This window comes from Schistocerca nitens, chromosome 2, assembly GCF_023898315.1.
Source record: "Schistocerca nitens isolate TAMUIC-IGC-003100 chromosome 2, iqSchNite1.1, whole genome shotgun sequence".
NCBI lineage: Eukaryota > Metazoa > Arthropoda > Insecta > Orthoptera > Acrididae > Schistocerca > Schistocerca nitens.
Genome location: NC_064615.1, coordinates 664,167,454 through 664,194,467, shown reverse-complemented (window position 1 = coordinate 664,194,467; position 27,014 = coordinate 664,167,454). Strand labels below are relative to the sequence as shown.

General features: G+C 41.7%; 1 protein-coding gene across 2 annotated transcripts in view; it reads left to right on the top strand.

Moving 5' to 3' along the window:
* Positions 1 to 25,963, top strand: part of LOC126234544 (uncharacterized) — a 187,482-nt gene extending 161,519 nt beyond the window's left edge. The window contains exons 5-6 of one of the 2 annotated variants that reach the window (XM_049943240.1): positions 6,386 to 6,477; positions 25,821 to 25,963. In XM_049943240.1, coding sequence (XP_049799197.1) covers positions 6,386 to 6,414 — 29 coding nt within the window. In that variant the 3' untranslated portion in view covers positions 6,415 to 6,477; positions 25,821 to 25,963. The remainder of the gene's footprint in view (positions 1 to 6,385; positions 6,478 to 25,820) is intronic. The other variant, XM_049943241.1, reaches the window with a different exon arrangement.
* Positions 25,964 to 27,014: the final 1,051 nt, after the last annotated feature.

Genomic DNA, 27,014 nt, shown 5'->3' with positions numbered 1-27,014 from the left:
TTTGCAATCATACAACCAAAGATTGCTTTTTCCCCAATGATTACAAAAACTTGTTTGTTATTAAAGATAAATTCATTGTTTTCACATCCACAAGCGACTTCATTAACATATAAAAATTATTATATTTTTAATTCTAATAAATATCTTCCCTTTAAATGGAAAGAGAAAATAAAATGAATTTGCAATCAAGAAAAAGAAATTCATACAGAAATTAAAATAACAAAACATATTTGGCCTGTTAAATCATGTTGTAAAGTTTGTAAAACAAAGAGACAATGAGAACTTCTTCATAACTGGCATATTAATACATTTATTTGTGAAAAATTTCGAAAGTAAGTTAAAAATTCAGTTAAATGTATTCACGACTGTTATCACTCAAAAGATGACATTTTTCTACATCGTTTTCTATTGTCAGTTAAACATTTTTATAATCATCGCCAGTAATTTCATTTTTCACAACTAATTTCTTAATTCCTTTAGATTTTTCCCCTTTTTTCACCAACTTTATATGCATACATTTCGGATCTTAAAATAATGAGTTCTAACATATTTTTTCCACAATTTTCAACTTTCACTTTTCCTAAGACTTTCTTATTTACTTGTGGCAGTACATAAATATTATATTTAGGATAATCACCTGTATTAAATTCGTAAATTATTGATTTTATATCTTTGCAAAAATCTTCACTTCTTATATCAAAAATGAAAGAATTACTATCTATATAACATGAATCAATATTTTCACAATACTTTGCTTTCATAACATTATAATTAAAATAACGAATTTTTATTTTCGAAATAACTAAAATACTCACTCCAATAGAAATTGGTTTATTGAATACTATTATAATTTTCTTCATAGGACTAACACAACATTTCTTGAAAATACAGTGGAATGTTCATAGTTTTTGAAATATAATTTATATATATTCTTAGATTTGTTACAATTTTAATACTTTGTGTAGTTCTAATATTTTCCATTGTTTTCCCATCGCTGAATAACTCATTAACTTGTAGGAATTTTTTCAAATTCGTTAGCTACATTTTTCTCATTTCTGTATTAAAATCAATGTATTTCTTCTACCAATCTCATTGTTCAGGTTATAAGATTCTACTTTCTTTAATTTTTCTTTAATTTTAGTCCTAGACATTGTTTAAGATTTCTATAATATAAAACATATTTTTCTTTATTATTTAAAGTTGTTAATAATTTATTTCCTCCTTCTGGTGCTCAAGGTAAATCTATATGTAAATTATGTAAATTCTTTGGATTTTGTCAATCAACTTGTAGAAAAAACATATTTATAATCATCTAACATTTTAAATATTTTTTCAGCAATAATACATTTTTGGTTCATCCCAACTGAAATTTTTAAATGGTAAAAATTGAGACACTGCCCAACCATATCAATTACTTCCATTTAAATAAGTTATATAATTTGATTGTTATTGGGTTAAAATTTTTCATACCATTATTATTCATTTTTGCAAATATATTAATACTTTGAGAAATTCACATGGAATTCGCAAGAAATGAAACCATGCAATAATCATGTTGTAAATATAATTCAATTTTTGTCATTTTTTACATCGAATATAGGTGATACTGGAATTTTAAAATACAGACAAGGATCACATGTATCTCTAAAATTTTCGAAAAATCTGCTAAAATTCAAACATTAGATTTATCATATAATTTTGTGTGGTCATCTAAATTTTTTAAAACTGAATTTTTTCCAAACTGTTTCTGCTCTTTCACATTCTACATCAGAAGTATCATCTTTATTAAGTTTTGAATAAAAATATTCTTTTTTTAGAGAATTTAGTTTCTTGTAATTTTTCTCCAGGATCCATATACTTGTAGGGATAAATGCCTGTTTTTATTATGAAATCTAATTGTTCACCTTCAAAATATTTTGCTGTTTCTCTAAATTGTTCTATTGCAGGATTAGAAGATAATTTATCAGTACCTGAAGCCATAAATTTAAACGTATCGACAAATCTTAAAGTTATCCATCTTCAAAATGTTTACTAAAAGAAATATATCCTTGTTTATTATGGGGAACTGTACCAGTATCTTTATTATCTATTGTTAATTCATTGACAAACATATGAACATTGTAATTTGTTAAATTATGAATATAATCTGGTATAATTCAGTATTTTGGTGATTAAGATTGCAATCTTCAAGTGCAACTCCTCGATATTTTCCTGTGGAATAGCAATGATCTCTTATTTTCTTTTCACCTAAAGTAAGTTCTTCTTCATAAAGATGTCAAGTCTCTGCTTTTTATAGTCGATTATATCTTCTTTAGTCAATTTCATTAAAATATTTCATTCATTTATTCTAGCAATTTCTCTTGATTCTTCTTTTAACATTTAAACCACTTTTTTGCTGCATCAGGGTGTATACATGGACAAGGAAAAAAAAATTCCGGGATTTTTCCCGGATTTACCAGTTAAAAATACAGTTTTTCCCAGGTGAAAATACACTTTTTCCGTGTTAAGTGACAGTATACTCTTATTCAGCACTGCAAAACGCATCAATCCTTTGAATGGTAATGGTTTTATATACCAGAGTAGAATGTCCCGGCACTTTACAAAACGTAACTCAGGGGGGGAAAACACGTTTTGAAAGACCTTTGATGTGCAGCAACGTGTACGCTGCATATTTTCGTATTACGAATGTATAAATTCGAATTCCACCAAACACTGTATGTCACTTTCCAAAGCATTGAAATCGAGATTGTGATGCGCTTTTGTAAGCCAGTCATAGCTCATGTCACGTGATCTCGCCAGCTGATGACAGCATAGGACACGTGATGTACTCATCGAATAGCAAGATAACTCTTAAGTAGCGTGAATACACAAATAAGAAAAGTTAATAGTTTACATTAATATACATAGCACTCACCTATAGTATTGGTCTCGAAGATTAATAAGCTGGAAGAGAAGCTAAGCTTCCACATATAATGTTGATCTTTCTTGTGCTTGTTACACTTTAAGATACATCATACAAATGTGCACGGAAAATTTTTAATAACGACGCAAATGTATGATATTCTGGGCTGGAAGTTCTTCTAAATGGTCGTCCTCAAAGAGTTGATTTTTAAAACAGAGTCAAACGCTTTGTGATTTAAGAAATTCATCGTACATTCTCGCATATAGCTCATCTTACGTAAAAGGAAATCTCCTTTGAATGTAACGGTTTTCAAACCACCATTCGCAATATTTTCCCGTGACCCGTTAGAAATAGGTTCGTTTCAGTAGTTTCCAGAGAGTGCCAGATAACAGGCGTCACCACGCTTGCGCAGCTACGATGATGCAGGAGACCCATGTGCTCGTGTGTGTAAAACATTAAAAGATCTTACATTATGTCATAAAACAAACATGACATCAGAGGATACTCCAAGAACATCGTTATTTCGCGAACCATACTAAAACGAATAATTCGGCTTAAAATGCACATTCGTATACAAATTTTCTTGGTGTACCAGTACTGTATTATCTCATGTTTGATTCTTTATTATGACATAATGCCATATGTGCACTTGAAATGCAGCGAACAGTTGAAACTAGCCAATAGTGTGAAATTAAATACTTCGTTTCAAATAAATTGACTACCTCAACAGAAGAGATTAACAAAAGGCAAATCTCTTTAGCAAACCAGCCAAAATAACTTCATTGTTCTGTAAGGCGATGAATGTTTGACTGTCAGAAAGGTGGAAATAAAGTCTAAAACTAATAACATATTTTAGCCTTCTGTAATTACGCGAACGTATTTCAATTCATTTGATAGCTCCTGGCCACAAAAATCCGTTTTGTTAACATTTCATGTGAGAGCAATAAACGAAGAGGAAACAACAAAACGACTAAACGTAAACACAGGTGACGTGGAGACGACACACCTCCCCACCACAACTCAGACTGCTCTGTGCATCAGCCCCGGATTTACTGTATTTCCGAACCAGGGCAATATTAAGTAGAGGCGCCCAGTCACACTTCTGTAACCAGAAGCGGGAGAAGGTACTACTCATACGCGACTCAACTGCGCATGTGCAAGAGCCCGGCCGCAACTGCTCAAACGAATCTAATTTAAACAGTTGCCACGTCATGCTCATCGGAGGCAATTTGTTGTTACAAAGCATTGGATAGTCTTCCTAAAGCCTTTGACACACTTTGCTGTTGGCAGACGCTTGTATGAGCACTGTTTTGTTGTTGTATAGGGCGCATTTCCTTTGCAAATTAAGTTGTATTTTCTTTCTTTTTTTTCTCCTGTTAATGTTTTGTTGCTGCAGTATTAATCTGCAGTAGCAGGATACAGTAATATCCTTTGTTAGAGTATTGTTTCTTACCAGTCAAAATCACAAAAATTTAATTGAAAACTAAAACAATGAAAAACTCCCGGAATTCTAAACAATTCCCGGGTTTTTCACAGTTTTCTCCCGGATGAAAAAATTCCCAGGTTTTTCCCGGATCTCCCGGTTGTCCCGGGTCATATACACCCTGTGCATCTATACCTGTGTAAGTAACAGGATTTTTATAATTTCAATTAGAATATTTAACATAATAACTGAATTAAATTGCTGAATGTTTTTGATATTTGTTAATATCAGATTTTTCAGGATTTGGTTAACAAGTTTGAATATCTTTTAATAAACATTTTAAATGTACATAAATCACAAAACGAACGAATTTAAAGATTTTTTACTGATGTCCTTAGTGTTATTAATTGTCTTTTTCTAAGTTTAGAATAATTTTGTATTTTTTTCGTTTTACAGTTTTGATGTGGTTCTTTTAAAGATTTTTTTATTCAATTCATCATCTTTATCATTGTTGTTAATATTGTCAAAGGATTTACGGTAAGATCGATTAATTTTTGTTTATTAAGTTTCGAATAACTATTCAAATTACCTGTTTTAGCAATTGGTCAAAGTTCTTTTAAAGTTTTATATTTTAGTTCCTTCTTCTTCATTTCTTTATTCATTTCTTTCGTATTAAAACAATCAATACATTCCCAAAGATCTCCTCTAGCTACATTTGAATAACCATTTCCTTTATAATAATTTTCTAAATATCTATAACGCAATCCATTGTGTATCGCATATTGTGTATTGAACCAGTTACCTAGAAACGACAGAGAGGCTTTGTCCCACTGTAGCCCTCAGTGGTTCACAATTCCACAACAAGCCACAGCAGTCCACCCACCCTACCACCGCCCCACACCAAACCCAGGATTATTGTGCAGTTTGGCCCCCAGTGGACCCCCTCCCATCCCTGGGAACGTCTCATACCAGATGAGTGTAAGCCCTAATGTTTGCATGGTAGAGTAATTATGGTGTGTGTATACATGGAGACAGTGTTTGTACAGAAAACGCCGACATAGTGTAACTAAGGTGGTATAAGGAGAACCAGCCCGCATTCGCTGAGGCACATGGAAAACCATGTTAATGACAATCCACAGGCTGACCGGCACACCAGACTTCGACACTAATCCACTGGGCAGATCCATGCTGGGTACCAGCATGCCTTCCTGCTTGGAAAACAGTGCATTAGACTGCGCAGCTAGCCAGGCGGGCATATCTCTATCCATTCTGTCCTTTACTATAATTTTTAAATTCTTAGACAATTCAACTTTGTTTGGAATTTTTTTCTGTTTTATTTATGTAGAATGAATTTTGATTTTGATTTTTATTTAAACGTTTTCAGTTAAAATGTACCTTCGAGATTTTTGGTTTGATGGTTCTTATTTATGAAGAATAAAGTTTATTAGATTTGAAAATTTTTAAAAGAGAAAAGAGAAATTGCTTTTTTCAATATAGGCAAATGAGATTTTTTTGGTTGGGGAAATTAGACATATACAGAATACATAAATCTTGTCCAATGTCAGGATGCAGTCTTCTCACAGGTTGTCCACTGAGCAACAGAGACTTGTAAGATGAGCATTACTAAGACAAGCAGGAAAATAAATAACGCAGATAAACAATTTGAATGGAAGACGTGATTATGACTGCAATGCAAAATGAAATGGAAATGGGCATGAAATGTAGCCAGGAGAAAAGATGATAGAGGGACCAAATAAATTACTTGCTGGATTCCAAGAGATAATGTTATAAGCAAGGGGCTCATGAATTTTTTGAAAGGTTAGAAGAGATGGCAACCTCTTTATAGGGAGCCGTCTGCCGTAGAGACGTATTACTTTTCACTGTTACCTTTTGCCTCGCTCCACACAGCAGTAAGCTCGGTTAGGTGGTTCTGAAAATTACTGATTGAGAACTTAGATATGAAGCTCTTTTAAACTCTGCACAAACAGATATGTGCTGATATTATCTTTATTAATCATAAGATCAGGAAATATGACTGTGTGAACGTAAACATGTTGCAGGTGATGCAGCCAAAAGACATTTCGGCTAGTGAAACATCATTCAAGGACTTCTTGCTTCAAAACGACCCACCGGGCAGAGTCTGTAACAGAAGGTGTGTGTGTTTCTATCACATTTCTCAACCATGATCGACAGTAGACGAATTTCTCAAAACGGCATGTGCAAACGAATTTCCCCTTGCATAGACATCAGGCAGCTGGGAAATTTATAGCCGGTTCAGAGCTTTTATAATTCACGACACACAGGGTTTAATGCCTTTAATATCGAAACTATGTCTAGTGGAGCGAAGCCTGCGATAAGTAAATGAGCACATCAGCCTTTTATGAGTTATAAGATATAATCCGAACTCTGCAGCCACTGTGGGAGGTTAACAACACTGTCACAAACTGCTGACCATTGTATCTAAAGTGGATGTGGGAGAAGGAACCATTGTACTTGTAGATGTAATTTGACATACTGTGTGAGTTCATTAAGAAATTAAACTAATAGTGAAATATTTAGAACATGTCTCGGAGAACACGAACTTGTGTATTCGGCGTTAACACAACTGTCGCTAACTCGTAGATATGTATTTCTCGTAACTGTAGCGTTACACTCCAAGAGCAATGTTTTTATTACTTTAGTTGTTACTGCAATTATCCAACATAAAATAATATTAAATACATATAATTTTTCCAGCCTAAAAACAGTAAAGACACACCAACAGTGGATGGTGGAGGATTGGAGACTCATACAGAGGGAAGACAAAAATGCGACCATAAACACTACATATTATCATGCCTAATACGGTTTAGGAAATCCGTCGGCATTCAAAACAGCTTATAGTCGTCTGAAAATGGACTAATATACTGTAGCTTCTGTAAAGGTTTTCATGGGACTGCAGAATAGTGGCAACTTCAGGTAACGATGATGGAGGTGGATGGTGATCAAGCAACCACGTCTCCGAAATAGACGACAAAGTCTCAATAATACTGAGATCTAGCGATTATAGTGCCATGCAGATTCTACAATTCATCCTTGTGAAAACAGAACCATTCCTGGACAGTGCGAGTTGTGTGAACATTGGCCCTGTCGTCATGAAACAATGCATCATTATTGTTTAAAAAACATTTTACCTCGGAATGGACGTGATCAGTTAAAATGGCCGCATAATATTCGTCAGTAATGCGTCCTTGCGGAGTAACCATGGGGTCCATGGATTACCACTATATGGCTGCCCAAATCATCACCGAACCCCCATCATGTATCACTTTTGGAACGTAGAGTGATCGTGACCAACTGTTGTTGAAGTGGAGAGTATAGAAAGTGTGTAGGTGAACATGGAAAACAGCGCAGTCGTTGTCGTAATGCGGAAATGGAGCGATTTATCTGCCTTCCAAAACGGCATGCCCACTTGCTTTCTGGACATGGGTGGAAGCTTTCCCGAAACGGCTACCTATGTGAACTGTTCACATGCAGTCATGGTTTAAGTATGTTGTGCATGGTAAATGGTGTTATGCAAAACCCGACGCCGGGGCAACTCTGGTGCACCATGAGCCATAGATGACTGCTGCAGCGATGCATACGGGCGAATAGATAGGCAACTGTTGAGGAACTGACCGCCCAGATGAACAAATGAGCTACCGTCCAGCAAACGTTGCTGCGTATGGCACTCCACAGCAAGCGCCTGATTCTTGCACCACGCTAACTGCTGGTTCAAATGGCTCTGAGCACTATGGGACTCAACTGCTGAGGTCATTAGTCCCCTAGAACTTAGAACTAGTTAAACCTAACTAACCTAAGACATCACAAACATCCATGCCCGAGGCAGGATTCGAACCTGCGACCGTAGCGGTCTTGCGGTTCCAGACTGCAGCGCCTTTAACCGCACGGCTACTTCGGCCGGCTCGCTAACTGCTGCTCACCGGCAATGAAGGCAGGAATTTGTACGCCAGTACCTGAACTGGACGTCCACTGAGAGGTTACAGGTGGCCTTTTAAGATGAATCACGTTTTATTCTGCATCAAACAGGTGGCTGTTGGCGTATATTGCGTGAAACGTCTGAAAGCAAACACACTGCAGAAGTCGTCGGAAGCGAAAATGAGCGCAAGGAGAGCAATGAAAGAAGCGTTCAATGATTTTGAAAGTAAGACGTTGCAACCGACTTGAGTAAAAACCCTAAGAGATTTTGGTCGTATGTAAAATAAGTAAGTGTGTCAAAATCATCTATTCATTCTCTCAGCCACCACACCGGCACCGGAATGGAAGATAACAGACAGAAGGCCGAAATACTGAATTCGGTCTTCCGAAGTTGTTTCACCGCGGAAGATCGCAACACTGTCCCTCCTTTCAATCGTCTTACGAACGTCGAAATGGCAGATATTGAGATAACCTATCGCCGAATTGGAAAACAGCTACAATCGCTTAGTAGCGGAAAGGCGTTAGGACCAGATGAGGTACCTATAAGATTCTATAGAGATTTATGCGAAAGAACTTGCTCCCCTTCTAGCAGTAATTTATCGTAGATCACTTGAGCAACGAAAGGTACCTAGTTATTCCCGTTTCTAAGAAAGACCGTAAGACAGATCCACACAATTATGGACCTATATCGCTGACGTCAATCTGTTGTAGGATTATGGTGCATGTTTTATGCTCTAGAATTACCACGTTCTTGAAAATGAACATCTCCTCTACAAAAATCAACATGGATTCCGCAAACAGACATCCTGCGAAACTCACCTCGCTCTGTTCGTCCATGAGATCCACAGCGCAGTGGACAACAGCGGCCGTGTTCCTTGATTTCAGTAAGGCATTTGACACCATCCCACATTGCTGGTAAATGAAAAAAGTACGAGCTTACAGAGTATCGGACCAGACTTGGGATCGGATTCAAGAGATTCTTGCAGATAGCAGTTAACATGTTCTTAACAAAACAAAATCTACAGATGTAAAGGTAATATCTGGATTACCACGGGAACTGTGATAGGACCGTTGCTGTTTAAAATATATATTAATGATCTAGTAGAATGCGCCGGATGCTCTTAAAGGCTATTCGCAGATAATGCAGTTGTCCATACCAAAGTAGCAACGCCAGAAGATAATAAGAATTTGCAGAACGACCTGCAGAGAATTGGGGAATGGTGCAGGCTATGGCAGTTGACCCGGGATGTAAATAAATGTAACATATTGTGCATACATAGGAAAAGAAATCCACTACTGTACAGCAACACCACTGATGACAAACACCTGTAGATAGCATCTGTCGTAATATACCTAATCATAACTATCCAGAGCGACCTTAAGTTCAAATGGCTCTGAGCACTATGGGACTCAACTGCTGTGGTCATCAGTCCCCTAGAACTTAGAACTACTTAAACCTAACTAACCTAAGGACATCACACACATCCATGCCCGAGGCAGGATTCGAATCTGCGACCGTAGCAGTCGCACGGTTCCGGACCGCGCGCCTAGAACCGCGAGACCACCGCGGCCGGCCCGACCTTAAGTGGTTGGTTGGTTGGTTGGTTGGTTGGTTGGTTGGTTGGTGGGGTTGAAGGAACCAGACTACAAAGGTCATGAACACCCACAAGGAACAAAAACAAGCAACAGAGATGACAAGGGATGACACAGAACAAGAAAGACATAAACAATGACCAGAAAGGAGGAATTAAAAACACACAGTTACAGTGGTTGGCCAACCATGGAAACCAAAAAAGGAAAAGCCAACTACCAAGAGACACACTAAAAACCCCAATCTAAAACTGTAGGCCAAAGGTCAGGCTCAACACAAAAAAGGGGAACAAACCCTCAGATCGAGTGATAAAAGCTCCCTGGCCGAATAAAACTCAAAACGAAGCCTGCCATTGCAGCGTCATCTGCATAAAGTGCAGGGAGTGTATTAGGCACCGCAGTCGTCCGCTTGAGCGCAGTTAAAAGCGGACAGTCCAACAAAATGTGGGCCACTATCAACGCTGATCCACAGTGACAGAGAGGTGGGTCCTCGTGGCGCAGTAAATAACCGTGCGTCAGCCAGGTGAGGCCAATGCGCAGCCGGCAGAGTACAATGCAGTCCTTGCGAGAGGCCCGCAAGGAGGAGTGCCACACACCGTCTCATTGATGACTCGAAGTTTGTTGGGTGAAGGCAGAGTGCGCCATTCATCACTCCAGGTACCAAGTACCTTCTGCCACAAAACTGACTGGAGATCACACTCCAAAAGGCCAATCTCCAGGTCTGATGCACAGACAGCCTGTTTGGCCAGGGTGTCAACACGTTCATTACCCAGGATGCTGACATGACCCGGGGTCCACGTAAAAACCACAGAGTGGCAGCAACGGGCAAGAGTAAGGATGGACTCCTGGATAGCCATCACCAGACGAGAGCGAGGAAAATAATGGTCGATAGCTCGTAAACTGCTCAGGGAGTCACTACAGATACCGAAGGACTCACCTGAGCAGGAGCAGATACGCTCTAGGGCGCGAGAGATGGCTACCAGCTCGGCAGTGAAAACACTGTACCCATCCAGCAATGAACATTGTTCAGAGTGATCTCCAAGAGTAATACCATAACCAACTCGACAGCCTCATCGAACTGTCTATGTAGACCACGTTAGAGCCGTGAAATGCGGCAAACATAGAAAGAAAGTGGCGGCGGAGGGCCTCAGGAGCCACTGAGTCCTTCGGGCCCTGTGCCTAATCCAGCTGAAGGCATGGTCGGGGCACATACCATGGGGGTAGACGTATATGGGCCGAGAAAAGAGGTGAGAGCGGGAAAAACTCAAGCCCAGAGAGAAGAGCCCGGATGTGAGCCACGATCATACACCAAGACAGGGCCACCGTTCTGGAAGATGGACGACTGAGTTGGGGAACAGGAGATGGTATTTTGGATGCCTGGGCAAGCTACAGACATATGCAGCATAAGAGGTCTGTAGTCGTTGGCACCGGATCCACAATGGGGGGACACCAGCCTCCAAAAGTATGCTGTTTACAGGGCTTGTGAAGAAAGCTCCTGTTGCGAGTCGGATCCCGCAGTGAAGTATAGGGTCACAGAACAGAAGGCGATGCCAAACCATAAGCCAGGCTCCTATAATCGATATGGGATTGAATCAATGCCTGATACAGTCGGAGCAGGGTAAACCAATCGGCATCCCAGCTGGTGTGACTCAAGCAATGAAGAGCATTAAGATGGCGCCAACACGTTTGTTTAAGCTGCCAATATGAGACAGCCAAGTCAACCAGGCATTAAAAAACAAGCCCAAAAACCTATGTCTCTCCACCACGGAAAGAGGTTCTCAGTCAAGAGAAAGCCGTGGCTCAGGGTGAACATTGTGATGCCAGCAGAAATGTATGATGCAGGTCTTGGCGGCCGAAAACTGGAAGCTGTGCATGACGGCCCAAGACTGCACCCTGCGGATACTGCCCTCTAAACGCCATTCAGCAACCGAAATGTCAGGGGAGTTATAGTACAGGCAAAAGTAATCAACAAACAAAGATGCCGATACAGACGTTCCCACAGCTGCAGCTATCCCATTGATAGCAACTAAAGAGAGGCAGACACTCAAGACAGAGCCTTGCAGGAACCCATTCTCCTGGACTCGGGAGGAATTATGGGAGGAACTGACTTGCACGCGGAAGGAACGAAGCGACAGAAAATTCTGCTAATAATCTAGAGCGGGGTCCTAAGACCCCACCCATAAAGCGTGGTGAGGATGTGATGTCGCCACATTGTACCATACACCATCCACATGTCAAAATGCTGATGGTGGGCAAATGCCATGCGGATGGCAGACTCCAGGCAGACCAGATTATTGGTGGCAGAGCGGCCCTTACAGAATCCACCCTGGGACGGAGACAGAAGGCCCCAAGGCTCAAATAGTCAACTCAATCTCTGGCTCACCATGCGTTCGAGCAACTTGCATGGAACGTTGGTGAGGCTAATGGGGCGGTAGCTGACCACCTCGAGTGGTTTCTTGCCAGGTTTCAAAACAAGGATGACGATGCTTTCCCGCCAGAGTGATAGGAACGTACCCTCAACGCAGATACAGTTGAAAAGGTAGAGGAGGTGTCACTGGCAGTCCACCGAGAGGTGTTTGAGCATCTGATAGTGGATGCGATCCGGCCTGAGAACTGTATCAGGGCAAGTGGCTAGGACACTTACTGACTGGAGCATTGTACGATTCGGGGTGGCACATATGTAATGAAAGGCCCTGACATTTCAACTGAAGGCCCTGACATTTCAACTGCTTTTCCAGGGAGCAGAAGGCCAGTGGGTAATTCGTAGAAGCGGAACTCTGAGCATAATGCTCTGCTAAGAGTTCTGCAATCATGTCTGATTCAGCACAGACTGCTCCATTCAGGGAAAGCCCAGGTATGCTGTCGGGTGTCTGATACACATAGAGTCGCATAATCTTGCTCCAAACCTGCAATGGAGAGGTATGGATGCCAATGGTGGAGACGTACCGTTCCCAGCACTCCTACTTCAGTCGGCAAATAAGGTGTCAGGCTGGGGCACGGAGCCGCTGAAAGATAATGAGGTGTTCCAAGGATGGGTGCCGCTGATGACGTTGGAGGGCCCACATGACAGAAAGATCGGAAAGTGGTCAATACTGCAGTAGTCGTCATGCACCCTCCATTGGACAGATGGTATAAGGCTAGGGCTGCAGACCGAAAGGTTGATCTTTGGACAACATGGTTGTGGAGAGAAGCAGCGATTAGTAAGATTAATCAATAATTCGAGAACAGTCTTAATCGCATTTATTATTGTTATAATGGCGGTATTATAACAATAATAAATGCGATTAAGACTGTTCTTGAATTATCGAAAGGTCGATGGCTGTGTATGTGCCATGTGCCACACTGAAATGTGTGGTGGCACCATTATTTTAGAGGGAAAGGTCGATCTGTGCCAACACTTGCTTAATGACAGTGCCTTGGCCTGTTGCCACCAATCCACCCCACAAAGGGTTATGGGCGTTAAAGTCGCCCAGTAACAGAAATGGGGGCGGCAGTTGGGCTATCAGCACATCTGGTGGAAGATAGATACCGTAGACAGTAACACCCTGAGGCGTCCACACCCGAACAGCGACAGCCTCTAAAGGTGTTTGAAGAGGTATACACTCGCTGCAAAGAGAGTTCAGGAGGTAGATGCAGACTCCACCGGATATCCTCACATAAGCTGCCCAATTCTTATAATAACTCCAATACCCATGGAGGGCGGGGGTTTGCATCGCCGGAAACAAAGTTTCCTGGAGAGCAATAGAGAAGAAAGGGTGAGGGCTGATAAGATGGGGAGCTCAACAAGGTGGTGGAAAAAATCGCTGCAATTCCACTGGAGAATGACATTGTCCGCAGCCAAAAAAGGGATGAAGGGACCGAGGAGACAGATTATGCTGCTGGGTCACCTGCTGCCACTGATTAAGTACCTGTGGGAGCGACATCCATCGTGTGTGAGGGTCCTCAGCAGATGCCAGGATCTCTACCTCATCCTCAGATGCAGAGCTTGTAGGTAGCAGTGGTGTGGTTGCCACCACAATTGCCTTGTTCTTAGGGGTCTTCAGTTTCGATTTCTCTTGCTGTTCCTTGGGTTGCTCTAGCTGGGAGGACTTCTTTGATTCAGTCTCCGGGACTGACGAGGACCGCAAAGCCCTACAACCAGCTACTTCTCGCTTCTTCAGCCACTGTCAGGTATCTGCTTTGCCACTGGTAGGAACCTGGGAAGGGAGCGACCCAAGAGACCCCTTCCTAGTGATGGAAGCCAAAGACTTACGCTTCTCCGGCTTATAATTGGGGACTGATGTCCCCAATAGTTGCTGGGGGGGGGGGGAGTTGCTGCTCAAGGGGGCAGGTGTGCTCTTATGGTTCTGAGAGCTGACTGGAGCTGGTGCAACGGATCAGGCTGTAATAGTAGTGATAGCAGTGGCGTAAGATGTTTCCATGCACATGCAATGGATCCTTTCAAATTTCCTTTTAGCCTCAGTGTAGTCAGTCAATCCATGGTCTTGTAGTCCATTATTTTCCTTTCCTCCTGTAGAATCCTACAGTCCAGCGAGCAAGGGGAATGGTGGTCTCCACAGTTGACAAAAATGGGAGGCAGGGCACATGGAGTATTGGTATGGGATGGACAACCACAATCTCAACATATAAGGCTGGTATCACAACGGACAGACATATGTCTGAACTTCCAACACTTGAAGCAATCGTCAGGGGAGAGATATATGGCTTGACATCCCAGGGGTAGACCATCACCTTCACCTTCTCGGGTAATGTGTCACCCTCAAAGGCCAAGATGAAGGCACCAGTGGCAACCTGATTATCCCTTGATCCCCGATGGATGCTCCAGACGAAATGGACACCTCATCACTCTTAAGTTGGTGCGCAGCTCGTCATTGGACCGTAAAAGCAGATCCCTGTGGAAGATAATACCCTGGACCACATTTAAGCTTGTATGGGGTGTGATAGTAATGGAGACATCCCCCAGCTTATTACAAGCGAGTAATGCCTGTGACTGAGCAGAGGATTCCGATTTTATCAAGACTGACCCAGACCGCATTTTAGACAAACCTTCCACCTCCCCAAACTTGCCCTCTAAATGCTCTACAAGAACTGTGGCTTCATGGATGCAAAGGATTCCCCATCAGCTATCGTACATACTAGGTACTGGGCCGAATAATCTTCACTGCCATTCTTAGCCTTTCGTTCCCCCCATGGTGTGGCCAGGGACAGAAACATTTTGGGGTCATACGTATTTGCATTAAATTGAGCCCTGGAACGCTTAGAGACTGCTGGTGGCTGGCCACCAGCAAAAGAAGATGTGCCATGCTTCATTGCATGTCATCTGCCCTGATGCCACCCACTCTGACCAAGGGCCCTCCCCATGGGCACCACCCAGCCACAGCAAGGGCCACCTGGCAGGATGGCCATTTCCTCGAGTCCCGATGCCCCAGGGATATAGGCATCTATGCCTATGTGGGGAGTTAACGGCGCAGGCAACAGCAGAGCGATTCCTGTGTTGTCAGGGGGCTACAACCAACAGGGTACATGGCGGCCCCACCACAGCTACCGTACTGGATATCAGGTGCAAAGAAGTCCATGGTCGTCGTCGGCGCAGAAAGAGACACAGCATATTGGATGGCAGAAACTGCACCCAGGAATGTATCCTCGCCCAAGAGATGGAGAGTGAGCGGGACTGCAATGCGACGACGAGAAGGCGGGCTAAAGATCTCAATGCACGATGGACATGATGCACCATGTAAGGCGCCCTTCCCCACTTGGCTCGCTCTTCGGAAAAATTTGGAAGTATGAAGGTCAAACCCTACAAGGGACCATCACATAAAGGCCGAAATGTGTGAAACTCCTTTTAGTCGCCTCTTACGACAGGCAGGAATACCGTGGGCCAATTCTAACCCTCAAAACCGCAGGGCGGCGACCTTAAGTGGAATGACCATATAAAACAGATAGTGGGAAAAGCAGACACCAGACTCAGATTCATCCGAAGAATCTTAAAGAAACGTAGCTCATCCACGAAAGAAGTGTCTTATGAGGCGCTTGTTCTTTCGATTCTTTGTTGGAAGGATCAGATAGTGGTACCGAAACTACCCCCCCGCCACACACCATTAGGTGGCTTGCGGAGTGTGATGTAGATGTACATGTACATGTAGATGAAGGGGCAGGCCGGCGGGGGCAAAGTTAAGGCCTTCATTCTGGAAGGCACAATGGGTCATAAATGCATCTATCCTTCAGCAACATGTTCACACCTACATGCAATTTGTTTTTCCTCGGCACGATGGCATCTACAGCTGGTAATGTGCGTGCGTGCTTCGAAGAGCACCAAGTTGAGCTTATTGTACTCCCATGGCCACCAGACTGTCCGGATATAAACCAGCCGAAAATCTATGGGAGCATCTCGATCGGGCTGTCTGCGCCCTGTATCCTCAACCGAGAAACCTAGCGCCACTGGCCATAGCACTGGAGTCTGCGTGGTTACACATCTCTGTCGGTCCTTCCTAGAGCCTCATTGGCTCTCATCTGGCACGTCTCGCAGCGGTGCGCTATGCAAAAGGTTGTTTTCGTGTCTGTGGCGGTCACATGTCAAACTGATGTTACTGATGTATATCACTTCCACATGGAATGAAAGTTCAATCGTTCATGCCTGTTATGTGATGAAAAACTCTACCAAGTTTGATAAAGAATGGATTAGTGCTTCATAGTCTAACACTTTACCATTCTGTCAGCGTACCGGAGAATAGGTCCTGTTATAACAACAGCTTCGTTATACGCCGCTCTTCCCTAACAACCTAATCCTAAGTCCTGTCACGGGAAAAGCCACGTATAACACTAACCTGCCGTGACACAAACTAATGTCACCCTCTGAGAGGATCTAGAAATTTTGATCGCGTGTGTGTCTAACAATAAAGGTATCGTACTGTAATTTTGAATATACTGCAGTTAACAGAAAAACTAAACAGGGTCTAACTTTGGGGTTTAATGTAAGTAGGAAAATGCATATGCGAATGAAAAAACGAACGGTCGCCAGCCTAACTAGGCACATTAATTTAGAAATATAAGTTTAAGAAAATTGAATATCTGTTATTGAAGTTACTTTCATTAATATTCCCTTCGAAAAGCACACAGGGTACAAATGGACACAGGGCACTCTGAGCTGTGGGTAGCGGTAGTCACCAATAAAGCACATACTAGTAATCATAGAAAGCAAACTCGTACCAAACTCACGCTAGTAAGAGCTACACTCAAATGTTGTTACTTGGATCAGTACTGAAATGTTCCTGCCAGAAGTGCAGAACTAAAATTGGCCAGCAGGGGCTTCTGACTTATCTGAAGTATAAATATCACAATCACACTGTTTATACTCCCATTTATAGAAATATATCAGATTTACTTAGCAGTAATAATAGTCCATTTATCTTTTTAATATGTGAAGAATATGATGGGGATCCATAAACTAGTATGGTGTCACTAGTCAAGCCCTAATATAACTTCAGTAGCAAAGACTAATTCAAAGAAAATTAACTGTTAACTTCACTTGGAATAGTTTATATTTTTACTTTTCAAGTCAAATCATTCAACACTGAGTTCAATTAACTTCAAAAAAATCGTTCATGATAGTGATCAAGGCTAAATTACGTTTCAAATAAGTTTAGCTTATGTACCGTTTTCATCATCTGTAAAGTAGGTATTTTGACAGTAACATTTACAGTCTGGCACTGCATTTATGCAAAACGATACTACGCAACAAACTGAGAGTACTTTAGCAAAATTCTAAGCAACTTCAACTTTTGCTAATCCTTGCATATTTGACAAACATGAATAAATCACTAGTTCATTTGAAACATGATACTCGGTTTTATAAATACTTAGGAAAGGACCCTGCATAGGTTCAAGATCAGGATAGAAGACATGATTGTAAACACAGTGTTTATAGCACTTGGATTATTATTAAAATCACTCACGCAAATTATCTGGTCCATGCTCTGATACATGATATGCATGAAGTTGGTGTAGCAGTGGCAAAGTGGTGGTGGCAAGTGACATGGCGGCTAACTGTACTCACGGCTCTTAATGTTTGAATGCTCTATATAATTTCTTCTTGGCGACGAATTTTTAACGTGTTAGAGCCATTCCTTATTGCCGAGAGCACCATGCAACAGTCAAATCCACATGCGAGGCGAAATTCTTTGCAAAGCGGCTTCCAATTGCCTCCCTTGGCACCGGCGATGTGTACCGTGCAACGGCTAACCATTGACCGCGTATCGTTCAAACCAAGGAGCCGCCCAGTTCGACCGCCAAAAGCACCTTTTACATCGCGCCAAGCCACTTCCGCTGCGAAGGGACTTCGCTACATCTTTTACATTTTACATTATAAGCTCCCAAAGCATGAAGCAGTTTCCAATAACATTGTTTTTCTTTTAAGTATACACATATAAAATGTCATTATTTTAAATATCATTTAGCTTTTTCCACGTATACATTACAGAACTCTAAATTTCCTGTCACAAATCAATGCCTTAACTAACAAAGGACACACACTTCATAATGTCATTTACACAGTTACATAATATAAACCTACTTTTAATCGATATAAGTGTTACTCTGTGAATGAGATGACATATATCCTAATTCTGAATGGCCACATTGTACGGTCGTCCGACATCCCGTACAAAATGAGCTAAAACTAAGACTTCATGGCGGACACGCAGAAACAATTGCACATGTAGACTGTCCCACAAATATGCCGATTTGAACCGCAGTGAAAATCTTTGTGGTGCTGGAACAATGCATTATCTGTCAGCTACAGTACCATTGCAATCCAAGCGACCTGGGTGCGTTCGTATCGCAGGAATGGATCGATATTGTGTCCTATATTTTGTCGTGAATACGACGAACAAGAAGAGCGTTTCTGAATAAGAAAAATTTACTGCTTCAAATCTAAATTTAAGTATTAGGAAGCATTTTTAGAAGATCTTTGTCTAGAGTATAGCATCGTATGAAACTGAGACTTGGACGATAAGCAGTTCTCACAAGAAGAGAATAGAAGCTTTCGAAATGTGGTACTATAGAAGAAGTGCTGAAGATTAGATAGATCGCATAACTAACGAGGAAGTACTGAATAGAATCGGGGAGAGGCTGGAGGGGAATTTATGGCACAGCTTGACTAAAAGAAGAGTTCAGTTAATAGGTTACAGTATGAGACATCGGGGAATCACCAGTTTAGTATTGAATAGATGTATGGGAGTTAAACATTGTAGAGGGAGACCAAGAGATGAACACAGTAAGCAGGTTGAAATGGATGTAGGGTGTATCAGCTATTGGGAAATGAAGAGATCTACACAGCGTAGAGTAGCATCAAGAACTGCATCGAACCAATCTTCATATCTGAGTGCACAACAACAAACCACACCGCAGTCGTTTTCAGTTCCTTTACTTGTTACCCATTTCTAGGAGGAAGGACACTATTTTTAGTCAAGTGAGTTTACTGTCAGTATGATTGCATGTGATATGCTGAAACTATGTAATGGACCAAGAATCGAACCCGAATCCCTAGATTCCCCCCCCCCCCCCCCCATTGTGCATTATGTATTACGTCGTCTGAGCAAGCCTCGTGGACCAACTGAAATCTTTAACTTGTCGCAAGCCCCTTACCTGACTATGCGCAAGAAGCTGGGATCCCGTTTTGAGGACGTATATGTAACAAATTTTTTACTTGTCATACGCAATCATTACAGCAAATGTTTCACCATCAAACACTGACGAAGATGTAGCCCTCCTCTCTGTCTTTCTTTATCTTCCTATTGGTTGTAGATCCTACAGCTCATTCTACTGATCACACCTTCTGATGCCTGATTTCTTTTTGCAGGGCATTTCCTTCTAAGAAGTATTTGATGTGGCTGATATGCCAAATTAGCTGTCCATTTAATTTAATCAATATCTTTGTCCCTTTAATTGCTTTTAGAAACTTTTTATCACATTTTTCTTTCCATCCAAATCTCTATTGCTCCTTTTTACCTGATTCCTTTTAATTCATCTGAAACGTCCCCTTTGAACAATTATACAAGACTGTGCTTAAACTGACACACAATATTTTTAGCGCAACGCAATCTGACTCTCAATAATCCCTACAAAAGAATGGCCCCGACTAACATTAACATATACCTTTCACAAATCACTTACCTCACAAAAATCTTCGTTACTCGAACTACTGCAATACAGCGAGCGCCACTACTGCCAGCTAAATAAAACATTCAAACTACGGAAGGCACTAACTACTGATAGGCATAGTTAGCAAATGAAAGATTTTAATAGAGAACAAACAATGTATTTACCTTAATAGTGTTGAAAAATCATAATATACATAGCTGTTCATGACATCCAGTCTTACAAATTTCAAAACTCCGCCATCTCTCTCCCCACTGCTGGCGGCTCACCTCCAACTGCGCAACGCTACACGCTGTTCGCATCCAGCTGCCCAACACTACAATGGCAGACAACAATGCTAACTAGCCACAGACTGCACACAGCACAGCCAGTGATTTTCATACAGAGCGCTACGTAACGTTGCCAATAAGAAAACATAAACAGCCTACTTACACATCCTTCACAATTATAGCTGAAAAAACTCGAAATAAATATCTATAGCAATCTATTTCTTGTGTTTATATTAAAACGGCTGTTTGTTAATAAACTGCTTTCGTATCTGAAGACTTGTTTGATCTTTGGAATTCTACTTTTAATATCCATTCTATCGGAGCCGAGTTGGGTGCTTGTATACGCAGTATTTTTCTGGTAGTCATCTATAAGGTCGGAAAACTTTGCCCGTTCATTTTACTATAAGAGACCACGTTTTCTTCCATTTCACAAGTGGTTCAAATGGCTCTAAGCACTATGGGACTGAGGTCATCAGTCTCCTAGACTTAGAACTACTTAAACCTAACTAACCTAAGGACAACACACACATCCATGCCCGGGGCAAGATTCGAACCTGCGACCACAGCAGCTGCATGGTTCCAGACTGAAGTGCCTAGAACCGCTCGGCCAACATGCCGGCTCCATTTTACAGTTTTGGTTTAAATACCTCAGACAGCTGCCCACAAAGCAAACTTCTTTCTGCTGGTAGTGGAATTTGATGGAAGAATCGTCTGTTTGTGGCTCGTATATGTCACTTCCACCATAAAGCTTTTTACCTGATTGGAAAATTACAAAAGTTTTTGAGTATATCATTTATAAAATCAGCGCCAGTTTCAAATGTATTGCGAATGTGAAAGTGTCATTGGAAACAAAACCCTATGTTTTGTACTCGAAGATATCTAAATCGCTTCACGGAATTTTAAGGCTCGGTCTAGGTCGCTCCTATTTCGACCAGGTGGTCTGATAAGGTATTCCTGTATATTCTGCAGTCACTTTCAGTGAAGATAAAAAGTGGAAAATTTAATTAAAATGTAAAGTACCCTATGTACTACCCTGGAACCGAACTACCGTCCCTGCTCTCCATTAATATACCGCAGCTCCCAACAGCGGTGAGTGCCACCGCCAGCCCGTAGCGCACAGCTTCGTCCGCCTCGTGAGGTCACGTCACGGGCTCACTTCATTCGAAACTGTCGTAGCTCAGTGTGGGGCAGAGCGGCACTGGCCGGCGGGCTGTGACGCTGTGCACGGCTCTGCAGCCTGCCACCCCTCTGACGTATTAACAGGTGAAGAACTGCTCATTTACAACGGAAAACATCATCTCGGCGAAAATTCTAACTGCAGAATTTGTTTCACTTAAGACCAGAAAAAATACCTCTACACTAGGACATCATAAGTGTCTCTGGGATAACTCGTCCACCCTCACATAAAATTTCAAATCAAAGCAAGTCAAAATTAATTATTGCATACAGAACTTCCATCGCTTTCTCAAAGGTATAATAATCTCAAATTAATCTATTCTCATGTAGCGATTATAATTTGCAACCTTTGGGTACTGTGGCATTACATTCACTCTACCAGGAGTCTTCTCTAGGTAAATGATAGCAGCATACTTTCCTGTTAATCTGAATACTAGTTTCTCAAGTCATTTCTAATGCCATTAGCACTACCGCGATTTCTTCTCCTTTCATAAATAAAAATTGTTTTTTTTCCTAAATGTGGGTTGATCTAAGCTTTTAGTCTTTCTTTAACAATATCGAACAGAATTTTTGATGTATGTCCTACACTCTTTAATGTGAACAACCATTCGCATTTCCCTTCTTGGGCATGGTAATCGTTTCCTTTTTGTTAATTCCATTGGTAGTGTTTAATTCTTGTAACACATACACATACAGAAAAGAATTATTTTTTGCAATGACCATAAAGCCGTCGGTATACGAACCGTGCATCCGAACGTTGAGCGTTGAGCGTGCGGAGTTTCTGATGTCACAGTGTGGAATACCACGTTGGGAAGGCAATACCTAGCATGTCAAATATTATGAAAGCGTGGTTAATCGTTGACTAATCAAATGGCTGAACGCCACCTACGTCATGTGCACGCCATCTCCCTTTCGTGCAGAGTTGTGAGGTGCCATATTGGCTTCCATTTGAAGCCCGTCTGTATATAAGCCATTTGTGAACACCAGAAAACTGGGGAGCTCTCAAAAACATTCCGTTAATTGTATGATTCGTTGTAATAAAATGACAAGAACGTACACTCCTGGAAATGGAAAAAAGAACACATTGACACCGGTGTGTCAGACCCACCATACTTGCTCCGGACACTGCGAGAGGGCTGTACAAGCAATGATCACACGCACGGCACAGCGGACACACCAGGAACCGCGGTGTTGGCCGTCGAATGGCGCTAGCTGCGCAGCATTTGTGCACCGCCTCCGTCAGTGTCAGCCAGTTTGCCGTGGCATACGGAGCTCCATTGCAGTCTTTAACACTGGTAGCATGCCGCGACAGCGTGGACGTGAACCGTATGTGCAGTTGACGGACTTTGAGCGAGGGCGTATAGTGGGCATGCGGGAGGCCGGGTGGACGTACCGCCGAATTGCTCAACACGTGGGGCGTGAGGTCTCCACAGTACATCGATGTTGTCGCCAGTGGTCGGCGGAAGGTGCACGTGCCCGTCGACCTGGGACCGGACCGCAGCGACGCACGGATGCACGCCAAGACCGTAGGATCCTACGCAGCGCCGTAGGGGACCGCACCGCCACTTCCCAGCAAATTAGGGACACTGTTGCTCCTGGGGTATCGGCGAGGACCATTCGCAACCGTCTCCATGAAGCTGGGCTACGGTCCCGCACACCGTTAGGCCGTCTTTCGCTCACGCCCCAACATCGTGCAGCCCGCCTCCAGTGGTGTCGCGACAGGCGTGAATGGAGGGACGAATGGAGACGTGTCGTCTTCAGCGATGAGAGTCGCTTCTGCCTTGGTGCCAATGATGGTCGTATGCATGTTTGGCGCCGTGCAGGTGAGCGCCACAATCAGGGCTGCATACGACCGAGGCACACAGGGCCAACACCCGGCATCATGGTGTGGGGAGCGATCTCCTACACTGGCCGTACACCACTGGTGATCGTCGAGGGGACACTGAATAGTGCACGGTACATCCAAACCGTCATCGAACCCATCGTTCTACCATTCCTAGACCGGCAAGGGAACTTGCTGTTCCAACAGGACAATGCACGTCCGCATGTATCCCGTGCCACCCAACGTGCTCTAGAAGGTGTAAGTCAACTACCCTGGCCAGCAAGATCTCCGGATCTGTCCCCCATTGAGCATGTTTGGGACTGGATGAAGCGTCGTCTCACGCGGTCTGCACGTCCAGCACGAACGCTGCTCCAACTGAGGCGCCAGGTGGAAATGGCATGGCAAGCCGTTCCACAGGACTACATCCAGCATCTCTACGATCGTCTCCATAGGAGAATAGCAGCCTGCATTGCTGCGAAAGGTGGATATACACTGTACTAGTGCCGACATGTGCATGCTCTGTTGCCTGTGTCTATGTGCCTGTGGTTCTGTCAGTGTGATCATGTGATGTATCTGACCCCAGGAATGTGTCAATAAAGTTTCCCCTTCCTGGGACAATGAATTCACGGTGTTCTTATTTCAATTTCCAGGAGTGTATATTCGTGGGAAAAGTATTATTGTAACTTCCATATTATGACATTAGGTCACTTGACATCAACAGCATGTTGAGGATCTATTAAAAATGCATTTTTCTTGATACAGTTTGTTATAATTAAATTTCAATTACCAATATAGTTAAAATTAAAACTGCCAGAGTATAGTAATAAGCTGCATATGATCTGTAAACGGTCGCGGTCACACTAGCGCCATGACTAGCATCGTAGTTTGAGGGCGGACATTTTGATTGAAGTGTTGATGGTTCGCATCCCACGACGTCTATATACATTTTTTCTTCTGACCTTCGTTTTTTTAATAGTTTCTGATACTTTCTTATTAGCTTAATATAAGTATATACTATAAAATTCTATGTTGTGTAAACATAACGGTGCTCTTTTTGAGGGATGAATTTGTTCGATTGGCTTAATCCGTAGGGCGTCTTGCACTACTTGTAGTGAGATATTTTGCCCTTTTTTCTGTTAAGTTTTGTAATTCACATGTAAAGATTCTGCTGCTGAGCAGAGACAGTGATCAAGCAAGAATGACCTTAAGGTTGTACTAAAAAGTGAGAATGATGAAATAATTTTTATCTTATGTGGAGAACTACTGTAAATTTGTATCGCACTATTTGTAACGGAACTTTTATAAGCTGATGTTCTTACTGACTGGACACGTTACTTTCATTTTTCCATTATTTTCACGGATATTGAAGGTTTTATTTATGTTTACTACAGACAGAACAGCCTGACTAGCATATGGACAAGGGGGAAAAGTACGTTTTAGTAGAGCTAATATGGGAATTTTAGGCCCGTCCATTTCATAGACAATGTGATTTACGAGTCTGATACAGCCAACTACCACTGGAGCGCGTTGCGATCTCATATACCACGTTGTCGCCCACGTACCGTATGCACAAGTCGCATCGTTTTTGAACGTTCAGCAGCACGTTGAACTCGGCACGCTCAGCGTTGACGTTTAACAGCACGGTCCGTGTACCGAAGGCTTAAGGCTGAAGATAAGCCCAGCTCCCTGCTGTATCCCTCCCCTCAGAGGAGTTTGTCTCACAGCATCGTGGAAGAGCCTCTGCAGAGGAGGGAAGGAATGGGGCAGTCGGGGAGGCGTGCTTAAACTTAGATTATTTCTAAAGAAGCAAAAATTCTGTCTTTACTAACATGCCGATTTTTTCTATTATTAAGAAGAAAGAACACGAATTCAGGTAACTTTTACCTTTCTAAACGCGTTGTGACCTTGATGTTACATAGGGTATAGAATTTGTAGTTTTGGTTTCATTTCACTTTATTTGAACAGATAACCAATTCGGCCTTACAGCCATCATCAAAGCTTGAAAAAAGCAGTGACACAAAGACACCTAATGCCTACATGTCCTCTAAGTAGCTGCTTTTCTAAGATCTATGATGGGTGTGAAGGCGACACTAGTCATCTCTTCAAATAAAATTAAATATAACCAAGGCCGCTTAGTCAACAGACAATTAGTAACCGAGACTAGGTCAGAAAGATGAAACCTCATCTGCTTTTCATATAGTAGAAAGAATGTAAATTAAAAAGTGATAGTTTTTTAGAAACATATTCTGAAGATATTAATTGGCAGGGAAGTCCAGTACAAGAGGGATAAAGCTTATGAGCCGAAGGAAAGGATGAATTAAAATACATTGTAGCAACAGTTACGTTTACAATAAAAAAGGTATTCTCTACACATTCCATGAGTTAAATATGCACATGTGGTTGTCAGATGTGCCATTTGAGTTACATTACACAAAATTTTAAAAAAAAGTAAAATTGATGTTGTGCACTGTTGATTGTTAGTGAGTCATAGCTATGTCATTAACCAGGTTTATCTTTTGTTTGCAGGGTAACAACGTGGAACACTCGCAGCAAGCCACATGGATCGATCATAAATCTGTCAAATATTTACAAACGTTGCAATACATTTCATACTCTACATGGAAACCCCACCATAAATATAATGATGTACCTGAGTCAGACAACATTCAGTGATTGCGGTTCATGCCTTTTTTGTTGCATATTATATCCTTCCTATCCCTGTATTTTTTAGTCATACTTCATTTCAACAGGTCAATTTGCGTCGATCGGGAACTGGTAAGGGATGGTTAACAGGAAGAAAAGATGTCGTTGCAAAATCCGACCGTGCTACCGAAACAAAAAAGTGACTATTCACTTTATGAATATTAAAGAATTTCGAATATAGGAGGGAAAATGTTTCTTTCAAACGATAACAGTACATATCATTTACATCGTTTATTGATATGTAAGTAATACATTTCGTGTTCGTATTGACAGCTAAATTTATTCCAGTTTCTTACTGAAGTTTGCCATTCTTGTATTGGTTTCCCGAGTTAATCTTTCACGCTATGACAGATCACGGTGCCATTTGTAACTGTTAAAATAGCAATGTGTATCAACGACTGATGCAATAGACTAAGAGTGACGCTACTGACATGTCCACTGACCACCCGCGCGAATAAACTTATAATTACTCACTGTTACTTCACCAATCAACAGAAGCCTTCCAGACTCACACTTAATCACACCAGCTAACTGTTCAAAAACTTTTCTTGTGACTAAGCTGCACACAATCGTTCCACGCAAAATCCAAACGAAAACTCCATCCAGTGTTTCCACTTAGGATTTTGGTTTTACCCTAGTTTCTTTCGGAATTATACCTGAAGTACATTAAAAATCTTAAAAGTCCCTAAATTTAACATATAATAAAGAGCAACATACTATTTTACATACTTATTAACATGAAATACCTATAGTACACTACACAAAAAATTCACAGAGCCACAGGATGAGAAGCAGCAGCACTACGTTTACACCTTCATAGTGTGCATGGCACTGTTGAGCTTTAAAATTGAGCAATTTTGAATGAAGGAGCCCATTAAGGGTTTCGTTGTTAAATCTATTTCTTTTCTCTGTTTCAACATTTTTAGGGACACTGAATACTCTTCCAACCTCAGTATTTGAAGATACAACTGTTAGTAAAAGTGAAAGGACCACTTCGAAATTTTCGTAAATAATAGT